Raw genomic sequence first — 26630 nt, 5'->3', positions numbered from 1 at the left:
ATGGGTAAAAAGCTTTAAATGCACTGGTGTGATACAGATATATGTGGCAAGATCTTTTGTGCGTGGATGCTAGCATAGTCCCATTGCAGAAGCGTGGGTCTAGCTCTCATGGCACAACTAAAATACATAGCTATGCATACTACCTCTCACGGGGGGACTATACTGCAGATGTCCGAGTGCTGGCTGTCATGATACAGGTGTACTGTAGAAGCATACGATTCTAGCTTTCTGGCATGAATAAAACACATATGTATAGGATGTTAGCTCCCATGGCACAGATATATAGTAAAGATGCCGGGTACTACGACTCTTGGCTTGGACATCTTTCTGAGATACAAGATGTTAGGGTTTAGGATATAAATATATTCCAGGTGTATGGGATGGTACCACTCAAATAAACAGGCTGCTGACATATGTGGCACTGGCCTTAGGGACAGGATATATTGCAAATGTGTAGGGTGCAACATGGAAATAAAATAGATTTCTGTGGTATTAGACCTCATGGTATGAATATGCCCCTTATGAGTAGTGTGCAAGCTCTTGGGACATGAAAATACAGTAGATTTATGTGGTGCCAGATCTCAAGGCACGGACATGCTCCTAAAGTGTTGGATGCTAGCTATGAGGACATGAGTATATTTCAGATGTATCAGATGGCAGCCATCCTTCAAATAGACATGCTCATGATAAAACAGGTAACTGTGATGTATACATCTGCCTACATTTACTCATGATACAGCTATATATAAAACAAGCATTTGCAATGCAAAGGGTCTCGCGTTTGCTCGAGGTAGAGCTATTAGCGTTGTAAATTCCCAACTGGACTTATCTTGCCACACAAACTGTAAAGCAGTTGACATCAGCAAGCTGCTGTGAGCACGAAGAGAGAGACAAAAGGAAAAACAAGTTCGCTGATAGTCAAAGTTAGCAGCAAAAGTGCAGTTATCCACGTAACAGGGTCAATGACCAAGGCGGTAACAAAACCGCCCTAAGGAGGGACAAACGTTAAGCAGTAAGTAACGAAAACAAAGGATTTTTGAATTATTATTATTTTTTTTAATGGGCAGGGTGGAGGCTATTTTTTTTAAGGGGTGGAGGGTTTGGGTATTTTTGTAAGGCATTGGGGGGAGGGGTTTGGACTATATTTTTTTTAGTGGCAGGTGGTGTATTGCTCTCTTCTGATGGTGTGTCCTAGCCATTTCCATCTTTCCTCCTAAAGGTGTCAATGCTCTCTTGCCTGCATCTGGTGAGCAGTTCCTGAATGGAGCTGGTTCATGGCCATAAAATGAAAAGGATTCTTTTCAGGTTAATGGTGTGGGTGGCTGACAGTTTTTTAGAGGATTAGAAAACATATGGAGCAGAGTCCTTCTCTCCACTGGTGTGGTGAACTGGTTCCATCATTCTATTTTGAAGCAATGTCTGCACTTACTCATGCGGCAGCCTTTGGTGGTCTTGGCTGATGCTGTGGCAGTGTGGTGGAATACTAGGTGGTGTGGTATGAAACTCCGGGAATTGTCCATGGGTCATGATGCAAAGAACCCACTTGTTAAAAGTCATCTCTTCCACTGGCAAAGATTTAATCTTATTTGTCCCGACAGATAAGGTATGGAAGGTCATCGCTTTGAAGCAGAGGAAACTTTACCTTGAACACCTTTGGCGTTACTGGAGCTGTTGCTCCAGAAACCATCAATGGAGAAGGTGTTTGGAGTTCGTCCTTCCGGAAAGGAGTGCTGCAGTTGATATGGATTTCATTCTAAGGTGGGTACTGAAGTCGATCCAGCTCTGATCTATTTTTGTTGAAACCATGACCTGCATATCTGGGCATGGAGTGCCCCCTCTGTCTTGGTTGTACCTGCATCCTCCTTAAACTTTCCTGGCACTGAGTCCACGTGAGTCCTGTAAGTCGTAAAAGTGTTCTGCATCAAAGGGACACTAATAAGGTGGTGCTGAACCTTGGGGCAGATCCAAAGTCTCATAGCCAGGCATGTCTCTGAAAGAGTGCACTTGGGTCAGTTTCTCTGAAGGCAGTGTCAGATGCACCCAAGATGCAAAGAATGATGGCATTTGAGATGGTGATGGTGTACAGAAGAATCTCTTTTTATCTCTTTTGGTATGCCTCTGGTAGATGTTTTGCCAGCTACACCATCTCCTACCAGGATTACCTTTCACACTGTAACAGAAGTCTCAATGAATTGGCAATAAGTAATTTAGTGGCAACTCTCATAACTATCCTCTTGCCAGCAGCATCAACTTACCTAGTCCCTCTTATGAGGAGGAACAGCATCCCCAATGCCATGGGTAAAAAGCTCTTTTTCAATCTGTATGAGCTTCCAGAGAATTGAATGATACATGGCTCCCGAGTTATACAGAGTTATCTGGTGCAGAGTATTTTTTCTCCGCCATTAGATCATTGAAGTTTTGTGGGAGCATGCTCTTTAGGCATTGGCAGGTACCGTACAGAGCATTCTGTTTTGTAAAGTGTCTCAAAAAGGAAGTGCTCCTCTTCCTCCACCACGCTGAGTTACACGTTACAGTAGTCAGCAGCACACTGGATGAGTGCATGATAGAAGGTGGTATTGAAAGGGTAAAGAGGGTAAAGATCCAAAGACACACCTTTCTGGGGATCTAAATTATAGGCACACAAATGGTCCGTTCCCATTGCCTGTTGGGACAGGCTCCACATAAGGGCCTCCGACATCCATAATGGGTTCAAGGTCACAGTCTGTGTCGGCAGAGTGTGACAGCAAGTAAGACTGTGCAGGTAACTGAGCTGATTGTCGGCTGCACTCCTTAGACATATATGTTTTTTAGGAACAGGAAATGTGCAAAGCTCCGCTGAGATTGCCTCCTCAAAAGAGAGCCTCCAATTCTTTGCAAGTATTTCACCAGGCAGTGTAGGATGTGGAGGACGTGCTAAAGTATGTAGCGTCACTGGGTCAATGTAGAGTCTCCTATGCCTAACATAAGGCTGTTCGCTAGGGCGTCTTCTGATGATGTTGGTTCATTCGGTGTTGTGCCTTGTGTCAATGCTGGCTTCAAAGTCAATTTTAAAGATTACCTCTGTTCTGAGGCAGGCATGCCAGTGTCTCAAAGTCATGATAGTGTTTCTCTACATTAAGGCTTGAATGCCAAGTGCCAAAACTTCTCTGGGAGCCGAGACAGGCTGTTGGGCTGAGAAGGCTCGGAAACAGTGGTTCATACAGACTGTTGAGGCCTTTGTAGAGGGCAGCCTTGGCTGAAAGCATGCTCACTCAAGGCTATTCTTTATCCTGTAGTCAATGCTTCACTCACAGTTGAACCCCAAAGGGAAGTTGCTGATTGTGTAAGATAAGGAGCGGTCCTCGTCCTAGGTGTGAGATCCATAAGGTGTCATGGAGAAGGATTTTCTCTGAAGTCAGAGTCATTGAAGAAAATATATTTTGGTCTCCCCTACCCTTGGCCTCCTAGAATACCAAAGGTATCTCTTCTTACATCATAAGAATTTATGCCTTTGATGTGTTCAATGCATGGCCGATAGCTCAGGAGAGCCACAATGCTGAATTCTGTAGCGCACCTCCACCATTCCCCTTCATATCAGATGAGCACCTTGATCCTCAAGGCACAACAGGTAAAATTGTTGGATGCCTTGCAGTTCCTTAGCCTATATATCTGATTGCAATTAGGGCAGAATTGTAAGGATGTATTCTCCATAACCCATCCCCTTCACAAGTCATTTTCTTATGAAAATATGTTCGGTCCAGGTCGGTCCCAAACCAGTTGGCAGCTGTACCATACCTTCGTGTGTTGCTTGTAGCATTTCGGTATCAAGTCAACTAGCATGACAGTCCTGGAGCTTTGAAAGGTACATCGACACCGCATGATGGAGAAAAAAAAACGAAGTGGACTGCAGAAACCTCTACTTCTGAGATAAACAACTTGCAAAGTCTGCACCCGATAGTAGACGACAGCAGTGTGTCAGGCATGTGATCTATATCAAGTACTTCATAAACATTATTAGTGATAGTGGATGCTAACACAGATACCTCAAATGGGGTTATGAAGCAAACCCGCAGAAGTATGGGGTGATAGCTGTCATGGCACGGGTATGCTCCTGATCTATGCTGTGCTAGCTCTTGGGATACAGATGTACTGCAGAAGCATGGTGCGCTTTCCATCCAGGATCGAATATCCTTCTCGTGTGTGGTTGCTCTCAGGGCATGGGTACACTGCAGCCAGATGGGTGGTAGATCTCAAGGCATGGGTACACTGCAGCCAGATGGGTGGTAGATCTCAGGGCATGGGTACACTCCTACTACATGGGGTAGATCTCAGGGCATGGGTACACTGCTGCTACATGGGGTAGATCTCAGAGCATGGGTACACAGCTACTACATGGGGTAGATCTCAGGGCATGGGTACACTGCTGCTACATGGGGTAGATCTCAGAGCATGGGTACACAGCTGCTACATGGGGTAGATCTCAGAGCATGGGTACACGGCTGCTACATGGGGTAGATCTCAGGGCATGGGTACACTCCTGCTACATGGGATAGATCCCAGGGCCTGGGTACACTGCTCCTACATGGGGTAGATCTCAGGGCCTGGGCACACTGCTGCTACATGGGGTAGATCTCAGGGCATGGGTACACTGCTGCTACATGGGGTAGATCTCAGGGCATGGGTATACTGCTCCTACATGGGGTAGATCTCAGGGCATGGGTACACTGCTCCTACATGGGGTAGATCTCAGGGCATGGGTACACTGCTCCTACATGGGGTAGATCTCAGGGCATGGGTACACTGCTGCTACATGGGGTAGATCTCAGGGCATGGGTACACTGCTGCTACATGGGGTAGATCTCAGGGCATGGGTACACTGCTGCTACATGGGGTAGATCTCAGGGCATGGGTACACTGCTGCTACATGGGGTAGATCTCAGGGCATGGGTACACTGCTGCTACATGGGGTAGATCTCAGGGCATGGGTACACTGCAGCCACACGGGGTAGATCTCACGGCATGGGTACACTGCTCCTACATGGGGTAGATCTCAGGGAATGGGTACACTGCAGCCACACGGGGTAGATCTCAGGGCATGGGTACACTGCTCCTACATGGGGTAGATCTCAGGGCATGGGTACACTCCTGCTACATGGGATAGATCTCAGGACCTGGGTACACTCCTGCTACATGGGGTAGATCCCAGGGCCTGGGTACACTGCTCCTACATGGGGTAGATCTCAGGGCATGGGTACACTGCTGCTACATGGGGTAGATCTCAGGGCATGGGTACACTGCAGCCACATGGGTGGTAGATCTCAGGGCATGGGTACACTGCTGCTACATGGGTGGTAGATCTCAGGGCATGGGTACACTGCTGCTACATGGGGTAGATCTCAGGGCATGGGTACACTGCAGCCACATGGGTGGTAGATCTCAGGGCATGGGTACACTGCTCCTACATGGGGTAGATCTCAGGGCATGGGTACACTGCTGCTAGATGGGGTAGATCTCAGGGCATGGGTACACAGCTGCTACATGGGTGGTAGATCTCAGGGCCTGGGTACACTGCTGCTACATGGGTGCTAGCTCTCTTGGATTGCACATGTTGTAGTGGATGCTACTTCTCCATGAACGGCTGCACTGTAGCCCATTAGTGCTATGTTAGATCCTAGGTACACTACAGTTCATGGGCACCACCTCTCATGGCATTGATACACTGACAACATGCAACAAAACAAGTTCAAGTATGCTTCCTTACATTTACAGGCCTCCAGTAAAAGCACAGTAATGCAAAGACAAAATTAGTGGCTATTTCAAAGCATCACAGCCAAAGATCTTATGGTGTAAAGTTGTGCACAAGTATGCTTCATGCAATTCAATAAATGGGCTTCTTGGAACTCTGGAAACAGCAGTAACACAAGGCCAGTAATGTGGAACCAACACTCACCTGCGATGCCACATATTTAATGTTTTTATTAAGCTTTAAGCTTTGCAATAGCCACAAACAAGTTAAACATTCTGATACTATGACACTTGTAAATTTGTGCTTACTTTGATTGCACAATGAAGTAGTGGGCAACTTTGGGCTAAAACTTGGCCTCATTTGGGCTACATGTATGTGGCACAGGAATGAGTTGCTGCAGCCACACCAACTGATCCATGAGAAAACCTCACACCCAGAGTCAAGCTAACCGGTCAGTCTGAGTGAGTACTTGCCCAGGGCTGTGGCCTGCCAGAAGGAAGACAACTTACACCTGTGTATGGGATTAGTGTCTAGGGGCACACATCCTGGCACACTTCTTACCGGCAGATGTTATCTATGGCAATGTCCCTCAGCTGCTCGTACATCGATGGCTGGCACCTCTTCCCTGTGATAAGATTCATTGTTGACTCAGAGTGCTCATTTGTGACACTGATTTTGATGTCATTACACCCTGCAACAGAGAAAAAAGCAGATTGCCTCTTATTATTCTGGGTGCTGTACTGCTTTCCTCCTTGTGAGAAAGACTGGTCTATCAGTTAGGGACTTTCATAAGGAGAGGGGGATCAGTCGGTAACACGATACCGGGGGTAGGAGTCAAGTTTCCACTAATCTCATAGGATCTCTGGGTTGCAACTCCACCATCCAAGGATTACTTCCTACCTTCCATCATGTAAATTGAAGTGTGGCCCAGAAATCACAATAATGTTGAGTTCTCAAGATTTTATCTCCTTTTTCATTTTAAAGCATGGTGGCATGAAGTTTTATGTCCTAGATCATACTAAACCATGGTGGGAAAATGTTTAAATCCCAAATCACATGAAAATGTGGCAGTATGAAGTTTATGTTTTAAGCTGTTTATCTATGTAGTGTACCAATGTAAGGGGACACAAAGCAGATAGTCCAGGGAGATCCTTATTGGCTGACAGGGGTTAAAGTAATCCTTAAAGCTCTCTTTGTGATATTGTGGGCGAGCAGTTAGGCTTATCAGAGGATAGTAGTGTTAAGCATTTATTGCTCACAGACCCAGTAAGCAAGACACAACTCAATAAAGAAATCCAACATCAATTTATAAAAATAACACAGATTTTTATATTAATTAATTTAGACATCAAGGTCATCGTAATCGGATAAGTACTTTATAAGTTAGCAATTTTTAAGTATATAGAAACTACACTTGCATCGACTTTCATGCAGTAATATTGTCGTATGGGAAAAGAAACATACTGCATTCAAGCACTTTGCAACAGGGCTGTTCTTCTGAAGTTAAGGTAGGAAGGGAACAAGGTCCAAGGAAGCACCAACAGGCCACTTCAGGAGACACGTGGCGTCCAGGTGCAGAGGTGCTTTTCAGCTTTGGGTGCCATAATGTTATGCTATGGGAAAGAAACGGATACTGCATACATGTACTTGGCAACGACATACAGGACTGTTCTTCTGGAGTTAGGGTAAGTATAGGGCAAGGTCCAAGGCAGCACCAACAGGTCACTTCAGGAGGCACTAGGGCACCCGGGTGCAGAGGTGCTTTTCAGCTTCGGGTGCCCTAATGTTATACTATCTGAAAGAAACAGATACTGCATACGGGTACTTACAGGACTGCACTCTGGAGGGGCAAGGTCCAGGGCAGCACCTACAGGTCACTTTGAGAGGTATTGGGGCATCCGAATGAAGAGGTGCTTTACAGCACCTGGTGTCCCATTCACTTTAATGGGAAACGGTCCTGGGGAAAAGAGGCTGCAAGTGGGGACTGCGTGATCAGTCCCACTGAACCCAAAGAGGGGCTCAAGTCTTGAGAGTCTTGGGTATGCAGGCACACCATCGGTCCACAGCAACTCGGTTGGGGGGGACAAGCGTGTGCAGTGGGTCGTTGTCCGGTGAGCTTGGGGTGGAAAGACTCCTTGTGGTTCTTCGTTCCTGCACAAAAAAAGGGCTGCAGGTGGCGCTGGGGGACCAGTCTGGCTAAACCCAAGTTGGTGTTTAACTTTGGAGGGTCTCAGGACCTCAATGGCACTGTTGGCCCAATTCGACTCCAGCTGAGGGACTGGTGCTGTGGTGCTTTTTGGTGTCAGGATTTCCGTGGTCTGGGGTCTCATGGTTCTTGGGTGTCTGCAGGGTGCAGGGAAGTAGCTCCGTGACTCTATAGGAACTGCTGGTTGTTCCTTGTAGTGCTGGCAGTCATCCCAGGCTTTTGGAGGCAGAGCAGCCGCAGGGCCAGTAGACTTTGGCGCAATCGTCGAGGACAGCAGGCAGGCTAGTAGGGTTTGAGCCAAGTCAATTGCGGCTCCTCAGTTCCTGCTTTTTGTGGCTCTTCTGTGTCCTTCTTCTTCTTTGGTCCAACAAATCTTGACTTGATTTGTTTTCCAGGTGTCACAGGGTCCCCTCAATACACATTTTAGGGGTGTTGAAGGGAGTGAAGGGTAGTAGCCAATGGGCTAACTACCCATGGGGTCACTACAACTCCTAGATGACCACTTCTTGGGGGGAGTGAGCATCACCCTGTTCCAAAGTTCCTTATTCTAACACACACAAGATGGTGGTATTACCGCCTTTCCATCGTGCCAAATGGGCCTCAGGGCAGGGGGTTGCCTGTCCCAGGTCTGGGGGATGATGGGGGTCGAATATCAAAGAGGACAGGGACTTTGAAGTCCCTGACATTGGACCAAACACCATTATTTTCTGTGCAGCCATCTTGTAGCTGGGTCACTCGCAATGACCAGTGTCCAGTACATTCTCTAAGATGGCTGCCCAGTCACTTGTAATATCTGGTAACAGAAACATAACAGGGGCATATCTGCTCATGCAGACATGCCTTCACATACTATAATGCACCCTGCCTTAGGGTTCTCAAGGCCTGCTGTAGGGGTGACTTACGTATAATGCATGCAGTGATTTTAGCATGGCACACAATGAGGGAGCCATGTTGTGTTTTCCCTCAGGGCGTGCACTCTGACACAGAGTCTGCGATGGCATGATGTATGCAATTTGTGTATGGGTCCCTTAGTGTGGCTTAAGATATGCTGCAGCCCTTATGGACCCTCTTTAGCACCTATGCCCTAGGTACCAGAGGTACAATTTACTAGGGACTCACAGGGGTGCCAAAGTCCGTGCCAATTGTGAAACAATCAGACTCACTTTGTGTAGGAAGTTGGCTCTGTATGTGCTATTTCAAAGTAAGGAATAGCATGCACAGAGTCCAAGGGTTCCCCTTAGAGGTAAAATAGTGGTAAAAAGAGATAATACTAATGCTCTATTTTGTGGTAGTGTGGTCGAGCAGTAGGCTTATCCAAGGAGTAGTGTTAAGCATTTGTTGTACATACACATAGACAATAAATGAGGTACACACACTCAGAGACAAATCCAGCCAATAGGTTTTGTATAGAAAAATGTATTTTCTTAGTTTATTTTAAGAACCACAGGTTCAAATTTAACATGTAATATCGTGTTTGAAAGGTATTGCAGGTAAGTACATTAGGAACTTTGAATCATTTCAATTGCATGTATACTTTTCAAGTTATTCACAAATAGCTATTTTAAAAGTGGACACAGTGCAATTTCCACAGTTCCTGGGGGAGGTAAGTTTTTGTTAGTTTTACCAGGTAAGTAAGACACTTACAGGGTTCAGTTCTTGGTCCAAGGTAGCCCACCGTTGGGGGTTCAGAGCAACCCCAAAGTTACCACACCAGCAGCTCAGGGCCGGTCAGGTGCAGAGTTCAAAGTGGTGCCCAAAACGCATAGGCTTCAATGGAGAGAAGGGGGTGCCCCGGTTCCAGTCTGCCAGCAGGTAAGTACCCGCGTCTTCGGAGGGCAGACCAGGGGGGTTTTGTAGGGCACCGGGGGGGACACAAGCCCACACAGAAATTTCACCCTCAGCGGCGCGGGGGCGGCCGGGTGCAGTGTTAGAACAAGCGTCAGGTTCGCAATGGAAGTCAATGAGAGATCAAGGGATCTCTTCAGCGCTGCAGGCAGGTAAGGGGGGGCTTCCTCGGGGAAACCTCCACTTGGGCAAGGGAGAGGGACTCCTGGGGGTCACTTCTGCAGTGAAAGTCCGGTCCTTCAGGTCCTGGGGGCTGCGGGTGCAGGGTCTTTTCCAGGCGTCGGGACTTAGGTTTCAGAGAGTCGCGGTCAGGGGAAGCCTCGGGATTCCCTCTGCAGGCGGCGCTGTGGGGGCTCAGGGGGGACAGGTTTTGGTACTCACGGTCGTAGAGTAGTCCGGGGGTCCTCCCTGAGGTGTTGGTTCTCCACCAGCCGAGTCGGGGTCGCCGGGTGCAGTGTTGCAAGTCTCACGCTTCTTGCGGGGAGATTGCAGGGTTCTTTAAAGCTGCTCCTTTGGATAAAGTTGCAGTCTTTTTGGAGCAGGTCCGCTGTCCTCGGGAGTTTCTTGTCGTCGTCGAAGCAGGGCAGTCCTCAGAGGATTCAGAGGTCGCTGGTCCCTTTGGAAGGCGTCGCTGGAGCAGAGTTCTTTGGAAGGCAGGAGACAGGCCGGTGAGTTTCTGGAGCCAAGGCAGTTGTTGTCTTCTGGTCTTCCTCTGCAGGGGTTTTCAGCTAGGCAGTCCTTCTTGTTGTTGCAGGAATCTAATTTTCTAGGGTTCAGGGTAGCCCTTAAATACTAAATTTAAGGGCGTGTTTAGGTCTGGGGGGTTAGTAGCCAATGGCTACTAGCCCTGAGGGTGGGTACACCCTCTTTGTGCCTCCTCCCAAGGGGAGGGGGTCACAATCCTAACCCTATTGGGGGAATCCTCCATCTGCAAGATGGAGGATTTCTAAAAGTTAGAGTCACCTCAGCTCAGGACACCTTAGGGGCTGTCCTGACTGGCCAGTGACTCCTCCTTGTTGCTTTCTTTGTTCCCTCCAGCCTTGCCGCCAAAAGTGGGGGCCGTGGCCAGAGGGGGCAGGCAACTCCACTAAGCTGGAGTGCCCTGCTGGGCTGTGACAAAGGGGTGAGCCTTTGAGGCTCACCGCCAGGTGTTACAGCTCCTGCCTGGGGGAGGTGTTAGCATCTCCACCCAGTGCAGGCTTTGTTACTGGCCTCAGAGTGACAAAGGCACTCTCCCCATGGGGCCAGCAACATGTCTCTAGTGTGGCAGGCTGCTGGAACTAGTCAGCCTACACAGACAGTCGGTTAAGTTTCAGGGGGCACCTCTAAGGTGCCCTCTGGGGTGTATTTTGCAATAAAATGTACACTGGCATCAGTGTGCATTTATTGTGCTGAGAAGTTTGATACCAAACTTCCCAGTTTTCAGTGTAGCCATTATGGTGCTAGGGAGTTCGTGTTTGACAAACTCCCAGACCATATACTCTTATGGCTACCCTGCACTTACAATGTCTAAGGTTTTGTTTAGACACTGTAGGGGTACCATGCTCATGCACTGGTACCCTCACCTATGGTATAGTGCACCCTGCCTTAGGGCTGTAAGGCCTGCTAGAGGGGTGACTTACCTATACTTGCATAGGCAGTGAGAGGCTGGCATGGCACCCTGAGGGGAGTGCCATGTCGACTTACTCGTTTTGTTCTCACTAGCACACACAAGCTGGCAAGCAGTGTGTCTGTGCTGAGTGAGAGGTCTCCAGGGTGGCATAAGACATGCTGCAGCCCTTAGAGACCTTCCTTGGCATCAGGGCCCTTGGTACTAGAAGTACCAGTTACAAGGGACTTATCTGGATGCCAGGGTCTGCCAATTGTGGATACAAAAGTACAGGTTAGGGAAAGAACACTGGTGCTGGGGCCTGGTTAGCAGGCCTCAGCACACTTTCAATTGTAAACATAGCATCAGCAAAGGCAAAAAGTCAGGGGGCAACCATGCCAAGGAGGCATTTCCTTACACTTTGTTTTAAGGAAAGAGCACTGGCACTGAAGAATGATTAGCAGGCCTCAGTGCACTATCAGAGTAGAGAACCAGCACAATTCTAAAAGGGAGTAAATAGTGTAGGGGGCATCTGCAAAGAAGCCCAGTTTCTGACACACGTCCTAAAGGCAATGTTCGAAATTAGCAGGAGTCCTGCTTCTTTATTGCAAGCCAGGCTCCATACTATTCATCTGCAGGAAGCCATGCTGCTTCCTTAATGTTCTTTTTAGGGAACTGAAGACTCTACAGAGTCAGACTCAGGCGAGAGTTTTTAAGGCTGTGTATCGTGCTTTCTGGATTATTTTTGTATGCAGGGAGAAACATACAGACTGTCAAGCACAAAAGCAATGGCCTGGTGGGGAGTGGTGAGACCCCAGCTATGGAGAATAAAGGCGCAAATTTGGCAACCATGATGCATTCCCTCCCACTCATAGTACATTATGTCCCTGGTCTGCAATATGGGCAACAGTGATGACAAATGATCTACACTGAATTTTGAAACTCAGCGCCTCATGTGCACTGCGGTCTTGGGGCCGGAAGACCATGCAAAGGCACACAGGGGTTAGGTCTGCTCATTCCTCTCGGTACCTGATTACTGGGGAGGGGCGGGACCTTGACCAATGAGAACAACAACAAAAAACTGCACAAACTCATCACTCGACTCTAAACCACGATCAGGAAACGGCACTGATTAGTGTCCCTTATGCTCGTTCAGCCTGGTCTGACATGGAATTTCCCCTCAGTGAGGAGCAGTGGTGTTGCTGCTGCACTCAATCCAGAGCCCTTTCCCCAAACTACAGACATAGAAGAATCAATTTCAAATGCTTGCACAGAGCACATCATACACCTGTCTATCTGTATACAATGAGACTGGCTGATGACCAGAGCTGTTTGCAATGCACTACTTCAAACGCCACTTTCTTGCGATTAGTCTGGGAGTGCTCCACAGCTGCACACTTCTGGTCGGAGGTATTTAACACTATCAAGCTGACTACAGACCACATCCCTCAGTGGTCACCGCTGATAGCTTTGCTAGGCTATGTGAAGGATATCCCCTCGTACTGCCATTAATTGACCAACATTTTCCTTTCGCTGGCCAAGCACAGGGTCATTTTTCACTGGAGCAGGCGGCCTATGCTTCAGCTTAACCACTGGTTGTGTGATGTTGGCTATTACAAAAAACAACTTTAGACTTATTGAGAACTGATGCCTGTGCGATCTAGACCTAAGGACATTTAGGCGCTGCTGGTTGCCTACATGGCGGCCCGGCGGGATGTGGCATCACACCAGGAGCCGGATGTCTCTCAAGACAGAAAACTCTTAACAACTCCACTTATGCCTGATGAGGGCCCCAGCCCTGACTGAGATGGATCTGGGCCTTAGTCACGTATTACCCTAGTAGTGCCCTGCCCCACCTTTTTAACCTGCTGCGTGCACCATGATGCCAGAGAACTGCACACTGTGGTGATGGAAATATGATTGCACCCATTATGCCATGTGCTATTACATGTGATCAGATCTATGCTCACTATGTGACTTTCTCCTTCCCCTGGTTGTACTGTACTTTGCGCAATGATATTACGAATAATAAAATCAATTAAAAAGTTACTGTTTATGGGTTGAGAGATTGAATCAGTGTGGGTCATCATTCATGCTACGCCAGTTCCGTTAGATACTCAAGCTATAGCATACATGATTAGGGATAGTGGAGAGGAACCCCAATACCTCAGTGGGAATAATGCAGATCTGCTGCAGATTTATAAATTGCCAGGTATAGTCAGGTCTGCAATGGAAATCTCAGTGAGGATACTTAAGTTATGCCTTGGAAGTCTCCTGAGAATTAATTGAGGTCTAGCCCAGCAATCTCAGGAAGAATACGGAGGTCTACTCCAGGTAACTCAGCAAACATACCTGTGCAAGCTCCACATTCACAGAGTGAATAGTTGTGTTAAGCGTTTGATAGTTTGGTAGGGGCATTTGTGTCTACCCAAGATATTCATGAGGATACTGGACCTTTCAAAGACATTTATGACAAGAGTTGAGGTCTGTCCATATATCAATGAGGACAGCTGAGGTCTGTGAGGATACTTGAGATCTTATGATATCTGCAAGACTACTTCAGGCATGCCACTGATATATCAGGATGCTTGAAGTATCTTTCGATACCGCTACAGCGATGTTGTGCTGGGCCATCTCATTAACATTACTAAGCATACTTCCTTCCCTCAGTAGGAAAGGACTGATCCAACCAATGTACTAACTAGACTGGTTTCAGGTGAAAGAAGACAGAATGTGCTGTTGAGTGGTTAGCAAGGCGAGCAAGGGTGCCACAGGTCTTTCAGAAGGAAGAGGTCCTATTCCTGTAGGCTGTGGGCACACGTGCTGTAAGATGTGAGACACTGGGGTGTTGAGTTCAGGTAGTCAGTCGCCTCAGACTTGTCCAGTGCAATTAAAGAATCAGTATATATGGGAGAATGATGATGAAAGACATTCCGGGATGGTTCAACATTTCATGGAAAACTCTTGCAGGATCTCTGGACAGTGGGACAGTGGGCGTGTGGTGTTGTGTGGTGTGGTGTGGAGATATAGGAAGCAGAGAGCATATGCTTCATAAAGAACCTCAAGATATTATAAGTTCTCGCAATAAGGGATTGTGTAAAATGACACATACAACAACATAGCAAGTGATGGTAACGAAGTGCTTGGAACTCAGGGTGTGGAGGATCCTTAAGAGTACTCCACATTATCGTGTTGTTTAAAAGGGTAGTTCCAAACCACAGAAACACTAGGAGTGAAGAGAGAACAGGAGGGAGCCAGCTCTGTAAAAATGTGCCACTTTTCCAATCTTCATGGATTTAACGTGTGCCTTATGAACCCTGTTACAAGGATTGTTGTGGAGCGGAGGTAGGCAGGGGTTGTCTGGTATACTATGCGCATATTCGGAAAATGATCACTTGTGATAACTGGGGACATGCTGCCAGATTACAAAGGATGTAAAACTTTCTTACCTGAAGGGTTCTGGCTGTGGTACTTGTAGAGCTTCACCAGGACTGGAGAGGGAACCACCAGGAAGTCTCTCAGTGATGGAGTCACGGAATGGACTACAACTGGAAAACGCTCACAAAGCCGACCCAAACCCTGAATCAAATACAAAATCATGTTCATACAGTTCTCATGAACTAAATCACATAATGTTTGTGTTCATAAACTTCATTACTGAGCAGACTATTTTTATCAGGTGAATCCATTGTCTGCGCAGAAGAATTAGGTAATTAACAGAATCATATTAACAACTCTTTTTCCCCTTCCTTCTTTTATCTTCATTACATGAAAGCCCATCCAGGAGTGCAGTAACCCACAATAAATGGTCACTCTATATACATTTATATTTCTACCATAGCAGATCTGCAACACAGTTCAGCCTCCAGGAAATCAAATAAGAAGCAGAATGGGTAAATATATAGAGTCGGTGCATTAAAGATTTAGAAAGCATGGCAGCTTCCAAAGGAGAGGCAGGGTGAAAGCCAAAGAAAATAGCATTAGAAAATGTATTACTGCAAGTACATTTCAATAATTTAAATACATCTTCGGAACCTGCAATTGATGATCACTGAATTCATGATGCAGTTGTTAGGAAATCTCAATACTTCCATGCCTTCACATTTTGATCCCCTCCACCCTCTCAGAAAACTGCAGCCATGCTAAACTCTGGAAGATATAGCACTAAACTACTTATTTGAGAGATTTTATGGGTGAAGAATGCAATATAGGGTGGCAGAACGAAGTTGTAGTTTCAAAGATACAAGCTCCAATAGTTAAGAAATTAGTGGTCAAGACAAGATGTATGTGTTTGCACACAATCAGATACTGTCATAGTGGTAATAATCATAAAAAAACAGATTCACTCTGAAAAAAGGAGTCAAAAGTAAAGTTAAAAAAAAAAAGTAAAGTTATCATTAAAGAAAACAAGTTTTCACATTTTCAGGTTTCACGTGAGCAAGACCCTTTTTAATGATTTGCTCCTTCACTACACAGCTTGTTGCATATTGCCCGTAATTTATTTTAAATTTCAAGGCAGTTTTTTCTAAATACAGAGATTGTCTACACACTGCCTACACTCTTCAATGCCTTACTTCCTTCTAAAGAGTCTTTTTTACTCAGACTGTGAACCAGTGCAGACAGGCTAAATCCTAGTAGCCTCCAATTATTCCACTGTCACATGCAGTTTGCAGAGCCGTGACTCTGCTCTTCGAGTACTAACCTGCAGACAGCAAATGAGAAGTGGCATGTGGGCGATTATGACCTTGCTGGATGTCTTGGACTGCAGTTTCTCAGACAACTTGATGCACAGGTTCTCAGCTCCTTGAACAAAAGAATAGAGTGAGTAAGTGACTGGTGGCATGATGGGGATAAATGTCTTTACTTAGAGGTTGTAAAGCTCACACCACCTAATACCTTTATAAACAGAGATCCACAGGCTTTCAGGTCTCAGCCTCTAGCCAGGAAGGGCAGATGCTAACTTTCGATTACAAGCAATTTTGTCTCTGGGACTAATTACAAAACCACACATATACTCAACAGAAACACACACTACACCTAGGCCAACATGCTCCGTTGCTCTCCTTGATGCACAGCATGAGAGACAGGCTGTGAAAGAGTAATAATTGTGACACACAGATAAACAAGTGTAGCACTACAACTACACTCACACCTACACATAGACTGTAAAGAAACAAGTACATGCAAATACACAGATGCACATTGAAAACATTTACATAAAGGGAAAATCAGTGATAAGCAAACAGTGACAATTATGCGCATACACTCTAATGCATATATTCTGACACACACACAGTGGTGCAATCGCACAGTGACAAACATTTAATTATACAAACATGCAGGCAAGCAAGTTACTTTCCTTCTGGTGGCTGCTCTAACTGCAGATTCCTCACCTTCAGAATATCTCCAGGCACCAGACTGGGTCTGGAAGATTTTTAGCACAGACCCTGCACACCGGTAGGTTGTGCAGTAAGGCTCAGCATCAACTCTGCTCTGTCCCGGAAGTGGTGCCTGGATTCATACACAGGGCCACCCAAGTGCTTTTTGTCACGTTCTTTTTGGAAACCGTCTGTGACTTCCGATGTGGAGCCCAAAAATTAACCGTTCATACCAGTGTGCATTCTCTAAATTGAGACCTTTAGAGATGGAAAAGTGTCCATTCCACAAAACAGGGAGGTGGGATGGAGGAGAGGAATCTGCGGTCAGACTATCCACCAGAAAGAGCATTATTAAAGTTAAGTAACTTGCTCTTCTGATGGATATTTCTAACTGAAGATTCCTTTAGAATAGGTACCAAAGCAGTACCTTCCTCGATGGTGAGTCTGTGAAATGACTCACAACAAAAAGTACTGTAGGACCGACCGGTCGAAACGCCCGTCCCGTCGGACCTGACTATAAAGACAACTGTGTTTTGTGAACAAATGCACTGATGCCCATGTAGCAGTTTGAAATATTCAGGACAGGCATTCTGCATGCCAGCGCAATGTGGCTCTGGTGTAGTAATCCCTTAATTGTTCAAGGGGCTGCCTCTTGGCCAAACCTTAGCAGATCTTGATGCAGAGGACTATCCTCCTGGATAAGGTCCCCTTTTAGACTGACTTGCCTTTCTCTGTCCCAGAGAACCCCTCAAAGGCCTGTCTGTCCTCCTAATGTAACAAGCTCAAGTGACTGCGATGAGGAAAACTGTCTTCAGTCAGGAGACGGAGGGGGCAGCTGTATAACTGTTCAAATGAGGTACATGTAACGAAAGTAAGAACCAGATTCAGGTCCCACTCGAAAGGCTTTGGGGAAAATGCCTGGACCATCTCTTTGAGGAAACACATCACAACAAGAGATTTAAAAAAGTTGGCTGGTCCAGTCCCCACAAAAAGGATGAAAGGTCCAATCTTGAACAGCGCCAACTGCAAGTCCTTCCTGAGCCAAAGACACAACAAATGGTAACATATCCCAAAGTTTGATGTGCAATGGGTCTGCTTTATGGATGCCACACCAAACCAAAAAATGTTCCCCCTGTCTCGCATAAAAAGATTTGTAGAAGGATGTCTGGCCACCAGGACGACATCTACTGCTTCGAGAGGCAGATGAAATGCAGTCAGCTGCTGCCACTCAATCTCCATGCATAGAGGTGTAGATTGCATAGGTACAGACACCAAAACCCTGCGTTGCTGCTGCGTCAGGATATCTTCCCAAAGCGGCAGCCTGCTCGGAGGATAGTTGCTCATGTCCAGTATTCCCAGGTACTACACTCTTCTGGTCCAATGTGTCATTAGGATGACTTGGGACTGTTCATCCCTGAACTTAGATCAGGAGTGGTAATGGCGAGAAGGCATACAGGAGTCCTGTGCTCCACTCTAAAAGGAATGAGTTTCTGAGATACAGCCTTCTTGGGAACTCAAACATGCACAAGTGTTGACACTGCATGTTCTCATGGGGGTGAGGAGATCGAGCCAGGGTTTTTCTCATAGCTGGAAGACACCCTGCGCGACCTCTGTGTGTAAATGTCATTTGTGATCCACAAGGAGTCGACTACTAAGTTTGTCTGTCCTGGTATTTAAAGATCTCGGCAGGTGGTGTACTATGAGGAAGATGCCCTGACGATCCAGCCGGAGGCCTAGAGCCTCCTGGCACACAGAGCCCCAGACCCTCACTCTGCCCTGCCTGCTGCAGTACCACATGGCAGTGGTGTTGTCCATGAGGACCTGAACTAGCCTTCCCTGATAGACAGTCTTTCAATGCCAAGCGAATGGCTCACAACTCCAGTAAGCTGATGTAGACGCAGGCCTCCGCTTGAGACAAGAGTCCTCTGATCTCCAGTTCTCCTACATGATCTCCCCAGCACAACAGCAATATATCTGCCACCACCATCACCTCTTGGAGGGTAGGGAGAGGAGTCAGCCGCTGGTCCAACTGAGGTCAAACAACCACCACTGCAGATCTTTTGCAGTCTCCCCTGAAATCCATAGGAAATCTGCAGGGAAATTGTTATTTGAGGTGCACTAATGTCAACCTAAAAGGGTAAGGCAGCTACATGCTAGATGTCACAAACAACTACATAAAATAAAACAAACCCATGTTCAATCCCTGGTAACATGGCACAAAACAGTCATGCTTAAATCAGCCACAATATGTAAAGGATATAAGCAGTGCATACAAAGTAGAAATTCACAGGAAACACAATTGAACTTGACAACCAATTTAAAAATACATAGAGGAATGTTATGAGTGAAATAAGACAAACAACAAAAATCCAGCAAGGTGAAATAAAGATACCAATTTTAAAGATTTAAGTGAAAATAGTGCCAAAAAGAACAAGCACCAATGTAGGCCTATGGAAGAAGTACACTGGAGCTCTAATAGGATGCGCCAAGTGGACTGGTACTGGTGAACATATGGAAGTCAAAAAGCTCAAAGGTTTCTAAGACCCAATGCAGGAAAAGGACTATGTCACTTTTTGAGAAGAAAAATCCTCCAGACATTTTTTTACCATTGCAACATAATCAAAAGCTGACTACTTGAAGCAGGTTTTTGACATTTTTTTACCATTGCAACATAATCAAAAGCTGACTACTTGAAGCAGGTTGCTCCTGCTGACCTTCTCGAGTTTTGGCAATCTCTTACTGACAATTTTCAAAGTCTCAACGAAGAATGGGAGTAAGTCATTTTTTCGGAGCGTCTGGAGCCTTGAATGGGACTCAGTAGAAATTCAATCTGAGAATGTGAAATTGCCAGTTCTGCTGAAGCTCTAGAAGCAAGGTTTTTGAAATTTTCTTCTGGTGCCCAAACAACCAAAGGAGTACACTTGTAAGATGCCCAGTACCTGGATGGGAGGGGGAGGACATCTAGACACTTCGGGTGCCAGGCAGAGTCCAACAGCAAAGTTTATTTGCCACTGGCCAGCTGGAGGGTTCTAGGAAAAGACCTCTTGCAGTTTGTTGTGTTTCTTGTTGGACCCTTGGAGTCCACTTCTTTCTCCTGGGTACAAGAGGGAGCAGGTCAAGTCTTTCAGTGCTCACCTCCGGACACAGACAACAGGTCCACCCCTCTTCTGATCTTCCGCAATCCCAGACAGTATTCTGGGGGAAGCCGGGCTGAGGGTCCATCTTTGTAGCATTCACCAGCAGGTGGAAGGGCAAGACTCCGTAACTAATGAGGTAAATGTTCCCAGGGGAAACCCTACCCACGTTCCTGTTTGTCCTGGTGCAAAAAATACCATAGTGCCCCTCACTCTCAAAATCAAAGATGGGAAAACCCTTTCCTTTGTGCAGAGCCTGTGTGGCCAATCAGAGGTGGGTGTAGCCAGGGTAATGAGCAGTCCCCTACTTTGATGTCACTCAAAATGGGTGGGCAAAGGCTGGAGCTTACTAAGCTAACCTAACATTTGCTTGTGACAGGGCAGTCCCTTCTAATGGTAAGTTCCGGGGCCCACCCCCAACTGATCTTCCTGCCAGGTGTAGAAAAGACATCCCAACATCCACGCCACCGTCTCTGGTCTAGGAGCAGTTTTCACTCTTATTTAGGACAATTACAGACTGGACAGTTGCTGGAGTGCTAATGCAAATTAGCGTTCTGCTGCTGTAGGCACAGTAAAGCTATCTTTCTAAAACGTATGTTACCAATATATTAAAAACATTCAAGTTCACCATTATATTGGATTATTCATTAAAGATAAAAAATTGTTTTTTAATACAGTCTGTAGCTGGTACAGATAAAAAGTTATAGGTTTTAGTATATAATTTATACTTTGACTTTTTGATAGCTTGGGGTGCCTTGTTTAATATTTACAATGAGGTTTATCTATCTGTCTAAAGGATTATTTTGAAAGGTCTGGGAAGCAGGGTTCAAGCTGCTACTATCAGCCTACACACGGTAAACGTCGAACCATATTTTTCACTGACACTGCAGTGGATGGCACAATAGGTGGAGGAGTCCACAGGTGGTATTTAGCGTTCAGGCCATGGATGTCATTCCAGACCATATACTACAGCTTTATAGGGAAGTTAAATGTGCCAGTCAGGTTTCAAAACAATTTTGACATGTTTTAGGCTCAGAGAACATATTCTACATACCGGATAACAGTTTATCAGGGCTAGAGTTCAACACTGCCAGCAGGTGAGTCCCCAAAAGAATGAAACCTGGGGGGTGACCATCCAAAAAGGGGTCACTTTGCAGCAGAATCTGATAGATTCATTATCACTCTGTAAAGCCTGCATGTGCTATCTTTCAAACAGTCTAAGAAGCATTGAAGTTATCCTCACTGAGACCCGGGAAAGAGGCTGAAATATCAGTATTAACCCAAAAGTTCTGGAATCGTTGATCTGGAGTAAAGACCTAGAAGTGGAAGAAGGCGCTGATGGAAGGGAGTCTCTGCAAAGCAGTAGAGCAGTACAGGTTGATCATGAACTCCAGTGATCTAAGGAGGTTCACTGTCGTGTGGACGTGATCCATGACTGACTCCGGAGAGACCGCCTTCAAAAATTAGTCACTAGGGTAAGGGAAGAATGGTACCCCGACTTCCGAAGATGGACAGCGACCACTGGCATCACTTTTGTTAACACCCAAGGGGCACTTGTGAGGCCGAATTTGAACACGTCAAACTGAAAAGGTTTGTGGCCCACCTTAAATCGCAGGAAACCGGTGTCTTGCAGTTCCAATGACACCATCCAGTCCCTGGAATCAAGAACCTGGGTCAGCATGCGCATCTTGAATTTGTCCTTCTGCAGGAAGGATCAGAAGGGTCAAAGGGCTAGAATGGTGTAGGAAACTGTTTTTTTTTCTTTCTTGCAGTACACCCCGCTTTTTGCCCCCTTTTTAGCTGTTAGATGCTTGTTTTTCAACTCAGACAGTGCACTGAAGCCTGCTACCCAGACCTCCGTGCCAGTGCTCTTCCACTAAGGCAAGGTACTGTGTAATTGTAACCCAAATGGCATGGCCTTTAGTAACCCTCTAAGCCCCTCGTAGATGGTACCCCCGGTACATAGGGCATGGATACTAATAATGGTTGCAAGGGGATACAGCATATCTTCTGCCACTGTATGAGAGACACACACAAATTACACAAAGACTGCCATTGCAGGCTGTGTGACATGGTGCAAACCATGTTTGAAAACATGACACTGCACATTCCTGTGTGCCATGCCAAAGACCCTGCATGGGCTATATGTAAGTCACCCCTGCAGCAGGCCTTGAGGTTCTAAGGCAGGGTAGATAATAGCACGTGAGGACATATCTGCATAAGCAGATATGTCCATGTAATGTCTTCTACCATTGGTAGAAAGTAAAAGTGAGCAGGGAAGCCGTTTTAAGGTATGTACTGGGCAATGGTCAAAACGAAATTCCCAGCTGCATAATGGCTTCACTGAAACCTATGGCGTTTGGCATCACACGCCTTGTCTTACTAAATCTATACTGATGCCAGTACTAGATTTATTATGATATGCACCCGGAGGGCATCTTAGGGGTGACCCCTAAACCTTACTAGTCCTCTAGTGTGCTGGCTGACTGGTCTTGTCAGTCTGCCACTACAGGTGTATTTCTGACTCCCTGCAGGTGAGAGTCCACAAACTCAGGAAGTCAGGAATATTGCCTGCTCTAGCAGGAGGTTTTATCTCCTCCTCCAGCAGGAAGGCTAGTAAATCAGCATATCAAGGTCAGAGGCTTCAAAGCCTTTCTAACCTTTGATACACGACCCCGGCATCCTCCAGAACTGGAGAATGCCACACCTGCCCTGAGGCTCATTTGGCATCAGGACAGGTGGGAAATTGGATAATCAGGAGGCGTGTTATACTATAAGGCTAGTCAGACCCCTAGGGTGGGCTACCAGAAATGAATGCAAAAGAAAGAATTCCACCATCTTCTGTGTAGTGAAATTAGGAACTCTGGGGAAGGGTTATGAGCATTCCTTGGAGGAAGTGTTCATGTAGTGACCCCAGAGGTAAGTAGTCCATTGGCCACTAACTTACACTCCCCTTAACACCCCTAAATTTAGTACTTAGGTGGCCAGCAACAACAGGCAAGCACATCAAGTCAAAGAAGTGAGAAGAAGGACCAAGATAGCGAGAACTGAAGACCTGCACCAAAGATTGGCACAAAACCAGGCTGCTTGCACTTCGACAATCACAGGAACTGAATTCGCAAATAAAAGCTGGACAACCTCCCCAAACCCTCGAAGGACTGCATAGCACCTCAACAACTGGGAAAAATCTCCCATGGAGTGGAGGAGCTACTCCACTGCATCAGCAGGCACCGAAAGCAGCTGTCTGGTCCACCCTGTTGCTGACCATAAGGTCCACCAAGGGAGTAACCTACCAGGAAGAGGTCACCGAGATTGTAGGGGTCAGCCATGTCTCTCCAGCGTGTTTCAAGACATTGACTCATCTAGGAGCCCCACAGCACCAATACCCTGGGTACCAGAGCAGAGCACTTGCGGCAGCCAAGGCTTGTTATGTCCAGTCCGGAGACTAATACCAAGGAGGACTGACCTACACATCAGGTACTTCAGGGACAGTGAGACCGATGTTGAGAATGGGTCAGCTGTCCTTTTTGCTCCTCTTCTGCTGAACTGACAACAACATTGAGAGCGTCTGACCGCCGCAACCCGCTGGCCCGAGCGTCCCAGCCCAAGTTCACAGGAACCAACGGAACTACGTAGTCCAGAGACCCTTAGGAGCTGAGCCCCCTCCCCCCTTTGGGTTTGGCTGGACTGGTCCCGCCGTACCAGCCTGCAGCCTCTTCTGCAGAAGACCAAGAACAGTGACAGCCTCTGTCAGCGCGACCCTGCTGGACAGAACACCACTGCACCTGAGCCTCCCAGCTCGAGTACGAGTGAACCAGCAGTGTCTCTGAGCCCAAGAGACCCTCAAGACCTGAGTCCCCCTTTGGGTTAAACTGGACTGGCTCCCCAGGCCTTGCTTGTAGGCTCTTTCTACCAATACTGCTGTAGTGTGGTTAGTTTTACGTATCCTTTGCACATTAGCTTCAGGCTTTAGGCCTTTGTGCACTTTGCCCTGGATGTATTTTATTCATTTGCTTGCAGCTTAGAGCCTCTGTGCACTTTGCTCTAAATGCTTTTTATTAGGCTTCGTACAGTTATTTTTCAAATAGCCGGTTCTACGGTCTTATTTTTTATTCATATCACACTGTTTAGCCTACTTCAGCACTGGAGTTCTCCATAACACATTCCTGTTCACTCTGTGCTTCAGTCAAGGATACAGTCTGGTACATTGCCGATAGACGTGGTAGGAGTTTAGTCTTTGGCATTCCTGCGTAGGGACATTTTGTGATCACGCTGACATGTTAGTTATAAAATCACTTCCTTGTCCCAATACACGCAAGAGGGAGATTCCGACCAGGGAACCACAACTAGACGCTGACTGCCTCGTTGCAGATGCTGAACCAAGATCACAGGCCTTTGCTCAGGTATGAGGGCTGATGTCTCCCCAGTGATTCAGAAAGGCAAGTTAGAAGCTTAACATGCTGTGCTCGAAATAGACCAAGCAGAGGGAGAGTAGAAACTATTAGACACCATGATAGCTTTGTTCTTATGTTTTACTCTCCTGGTGACTATTTCAATCCTACTGTGTTGTATGGTTCTGGTTATTGCGGCTCACGCCTTAATATCTAAAATGCAGTCGTTTTATTAAAACATTATATAAAACTTATATTGCCTTTGTCATTTGTATATGAGATCATACTGTAAATGAGAGAGTTGGTTTGGATCTGAGTGACCACGACTTCCCTGAGAAGTTCCAAAGATGTCATGCGCTCGGCTGCCCAATCATCTCTTCCCCTTGGGAGAAATGAGGCACTGCTAGTTAGCCGGAGCAAAAACCAGATTTAGGGTGACAGAGTTCCTTACACGTGGGTCCGACTCAGTCCCCCACACCGTGATCGATCCTGCTGCCTAGAAATCCAGTAGTCTCATTTAGGATAATGAGAGCCCACGCAACATGGCGCCGCCAACGATTGGTCTGGCTCTAATATTTAGGTCCGGCTGACTCTCTCGGTCTCATATATATTTTGACTCCTCGGTTCCGTAAGAGGAGACGTCCGCGGGGCTGAGGGTTTCCGCAGCCACGGGATAGGTACATCCTATTACTTAGTGGTTGGTTGTTCAAGCTTGATCTTTAAAAGGAAAACCCCGATATTGGTGTGCCTTCTCTGACTTAGTGCTATTTTTTACAAATGGCAAATCCTAATGTAGTGAATATAGCAATCAATATGCGACACCCGCTCACAGGACATCTAGTGGCACATGGCCTAACGGTCCAGGGGGGTCCGGTCACTTTTGTGGTGGACACCCATGCAGCCTATAGAACAGAACTCTTTTATTCTTGGGTCGTATTTCCGGCAGTTGATGGGGGTACAAACACTTTTCATGAATACACTATTGCGAATGTCCCTGGACAATACAGGGCTTATGCATATTTAGAGATACCTTTATCTTATCAAGAACACCATAATTGGCTTGATGGCGCCCTCCCACACACAGTAGCACAAGTTAGGTTAGGTCCACTGAGCAATGATGGTCCTACCTGGCCTTTATTGGCTACATATACACCTCATCCTGCGGCTGCTCAATTGACAGTGGTTGAAGTTCGTCGTTAATATACTGACTTAACGGCTACATATAGACGATTAGTTCAGTTTGTAATGCAGACATTAAATACTAATGCAGCGCATGCTGCTCCGGCGCACCCACAGGCGGTGGTTCCAGGTATCAATCCGGCCACTTTACACTCAGTTATGGGTAAGGTACCGGCTAAACGTGAGGAAACTCCATTTTGGCTGGCGCAAAAAATGAATACGCTGGAAGCAGTATTTCCCCATACGGGACCTCAGGATAAACATAGAATATCGACGATGTGTCTCCCGTATGGGATGGTTCCTCCGGTGGACCTTTGTAATACCTGGGGCACGGTGTTTGCCGCGCTCTACACTACGGCACATGGTACACCGACATTAGCTAATTTACCGGAAGTGCTTAAACAAATTCAAGATGAATATGGGGCTGCCCCTGCCTTAGATTTGGGCATGCAGTTAATGGGCAATTTTGCCGCAGTTTCTTCTATTATTTTGAGTAATCTCAAGGGAGAGGCAGTAGCGCTCGCAGTGCGAATGCGTCTTCGGGACGTTCCGCAGATTAATCAAGAGCGGGAACTCCAGAGAATAATTGCAGAAACATATTCCAGTATTGGTCGCGATAGCCTAGGGGCTAGACCGCAAAAACCCCAATTACAGGGTAAAAATAATAAAGATAATGCTAAGCAACAGCAACCTGAGGGTACTAAAAAGCACTGGGAAAAGAAACAGCAAACACCTAAGAAAGATGGGGGACAGTCTCCGCAACCGGAGACCCCGCAGAATAGGTATAATCTCAGGAATAGGCATAATTTGAAGACGCCTGAAAGATATCAATATACTGATACACGCCAATCTCGTTCCTTTCAGGACTCCTCAGAGAAGAGAAGTGAGAGAGGTGTGCGGTCAGAGCGGAGAACGGAGTACGTGAAACCAAGACAGGATTCACAACGCTCAACGGAGGTTTCTATTAAACAAGAAGAGAAACCGCTGCAACAAAAACAGCAATTTAAAAAGAAGAAAGAGGCAGCAGTCTCAGTTAGACATGCCGCTCAAGAAGAGAGTTCTCTTGACGAACAAGACATGGGCGTTGGCACTGTTCGACAGCGCGGCAGAGGTCACAATAGTTCGCCGGAGTCTTCTAGAGCATCTGGAGGTGAAAGCAACTGATGACTTCATACAAGTCGAAA

At 46.5% G+C, this 26630-nt stretch overlaps 1 protein-coding gene across 2 annotated transcripts in view; it reads right to left on the bottom strand.

Annotated features, from left to right (window-relative positions):
• Positions 1–26630, bottom strand: part of PI4KA (phosphatidylinositol 4-kinase alpha) — a 520678-nt gene that overhangs the window by 391357 nt on the left and 102691 nt on the right. For both annotated transcript variants that reach the window (XM_069215218.1, XM_069215217.1), the window contains exons 12-14: positions 16067–16167; positions 14814–14943; positions 6287–6416 (exon numbers count right to left, since the gene is read on the bottom strand). In XM_069215218.1, coding sequence (XP_069071319.1) covers positions 6287–6416; positions 14814–14943; positions 16067–16167 — 361 coding nt within the window. The remainder of the gene's footprint in view (positions 1–6286; positions 6417–14813; positions 14944–16066; positions 16168–26630) is intronic.

Source organism: Pleurodeles waltl, chromosome 11 (genome assembly GCF_031143425.1).
Source record: "Pleurodeles waltl isolate 20211129_DDA chromosome 11, aPleWal1.hap1.20221129, whole genome shotgun sequence".
NCBI lineage: Eukaryota > Metazoa > Chordata > Amphibia > Caudata > Salamandridae > Pleurodeles > Pleurodeles waltl.
The sequence above is the reverse complement of the archived record's forward strand: the minus strand, read 5'-3'. Positions and strand labels throughout refer to the sequence as shown.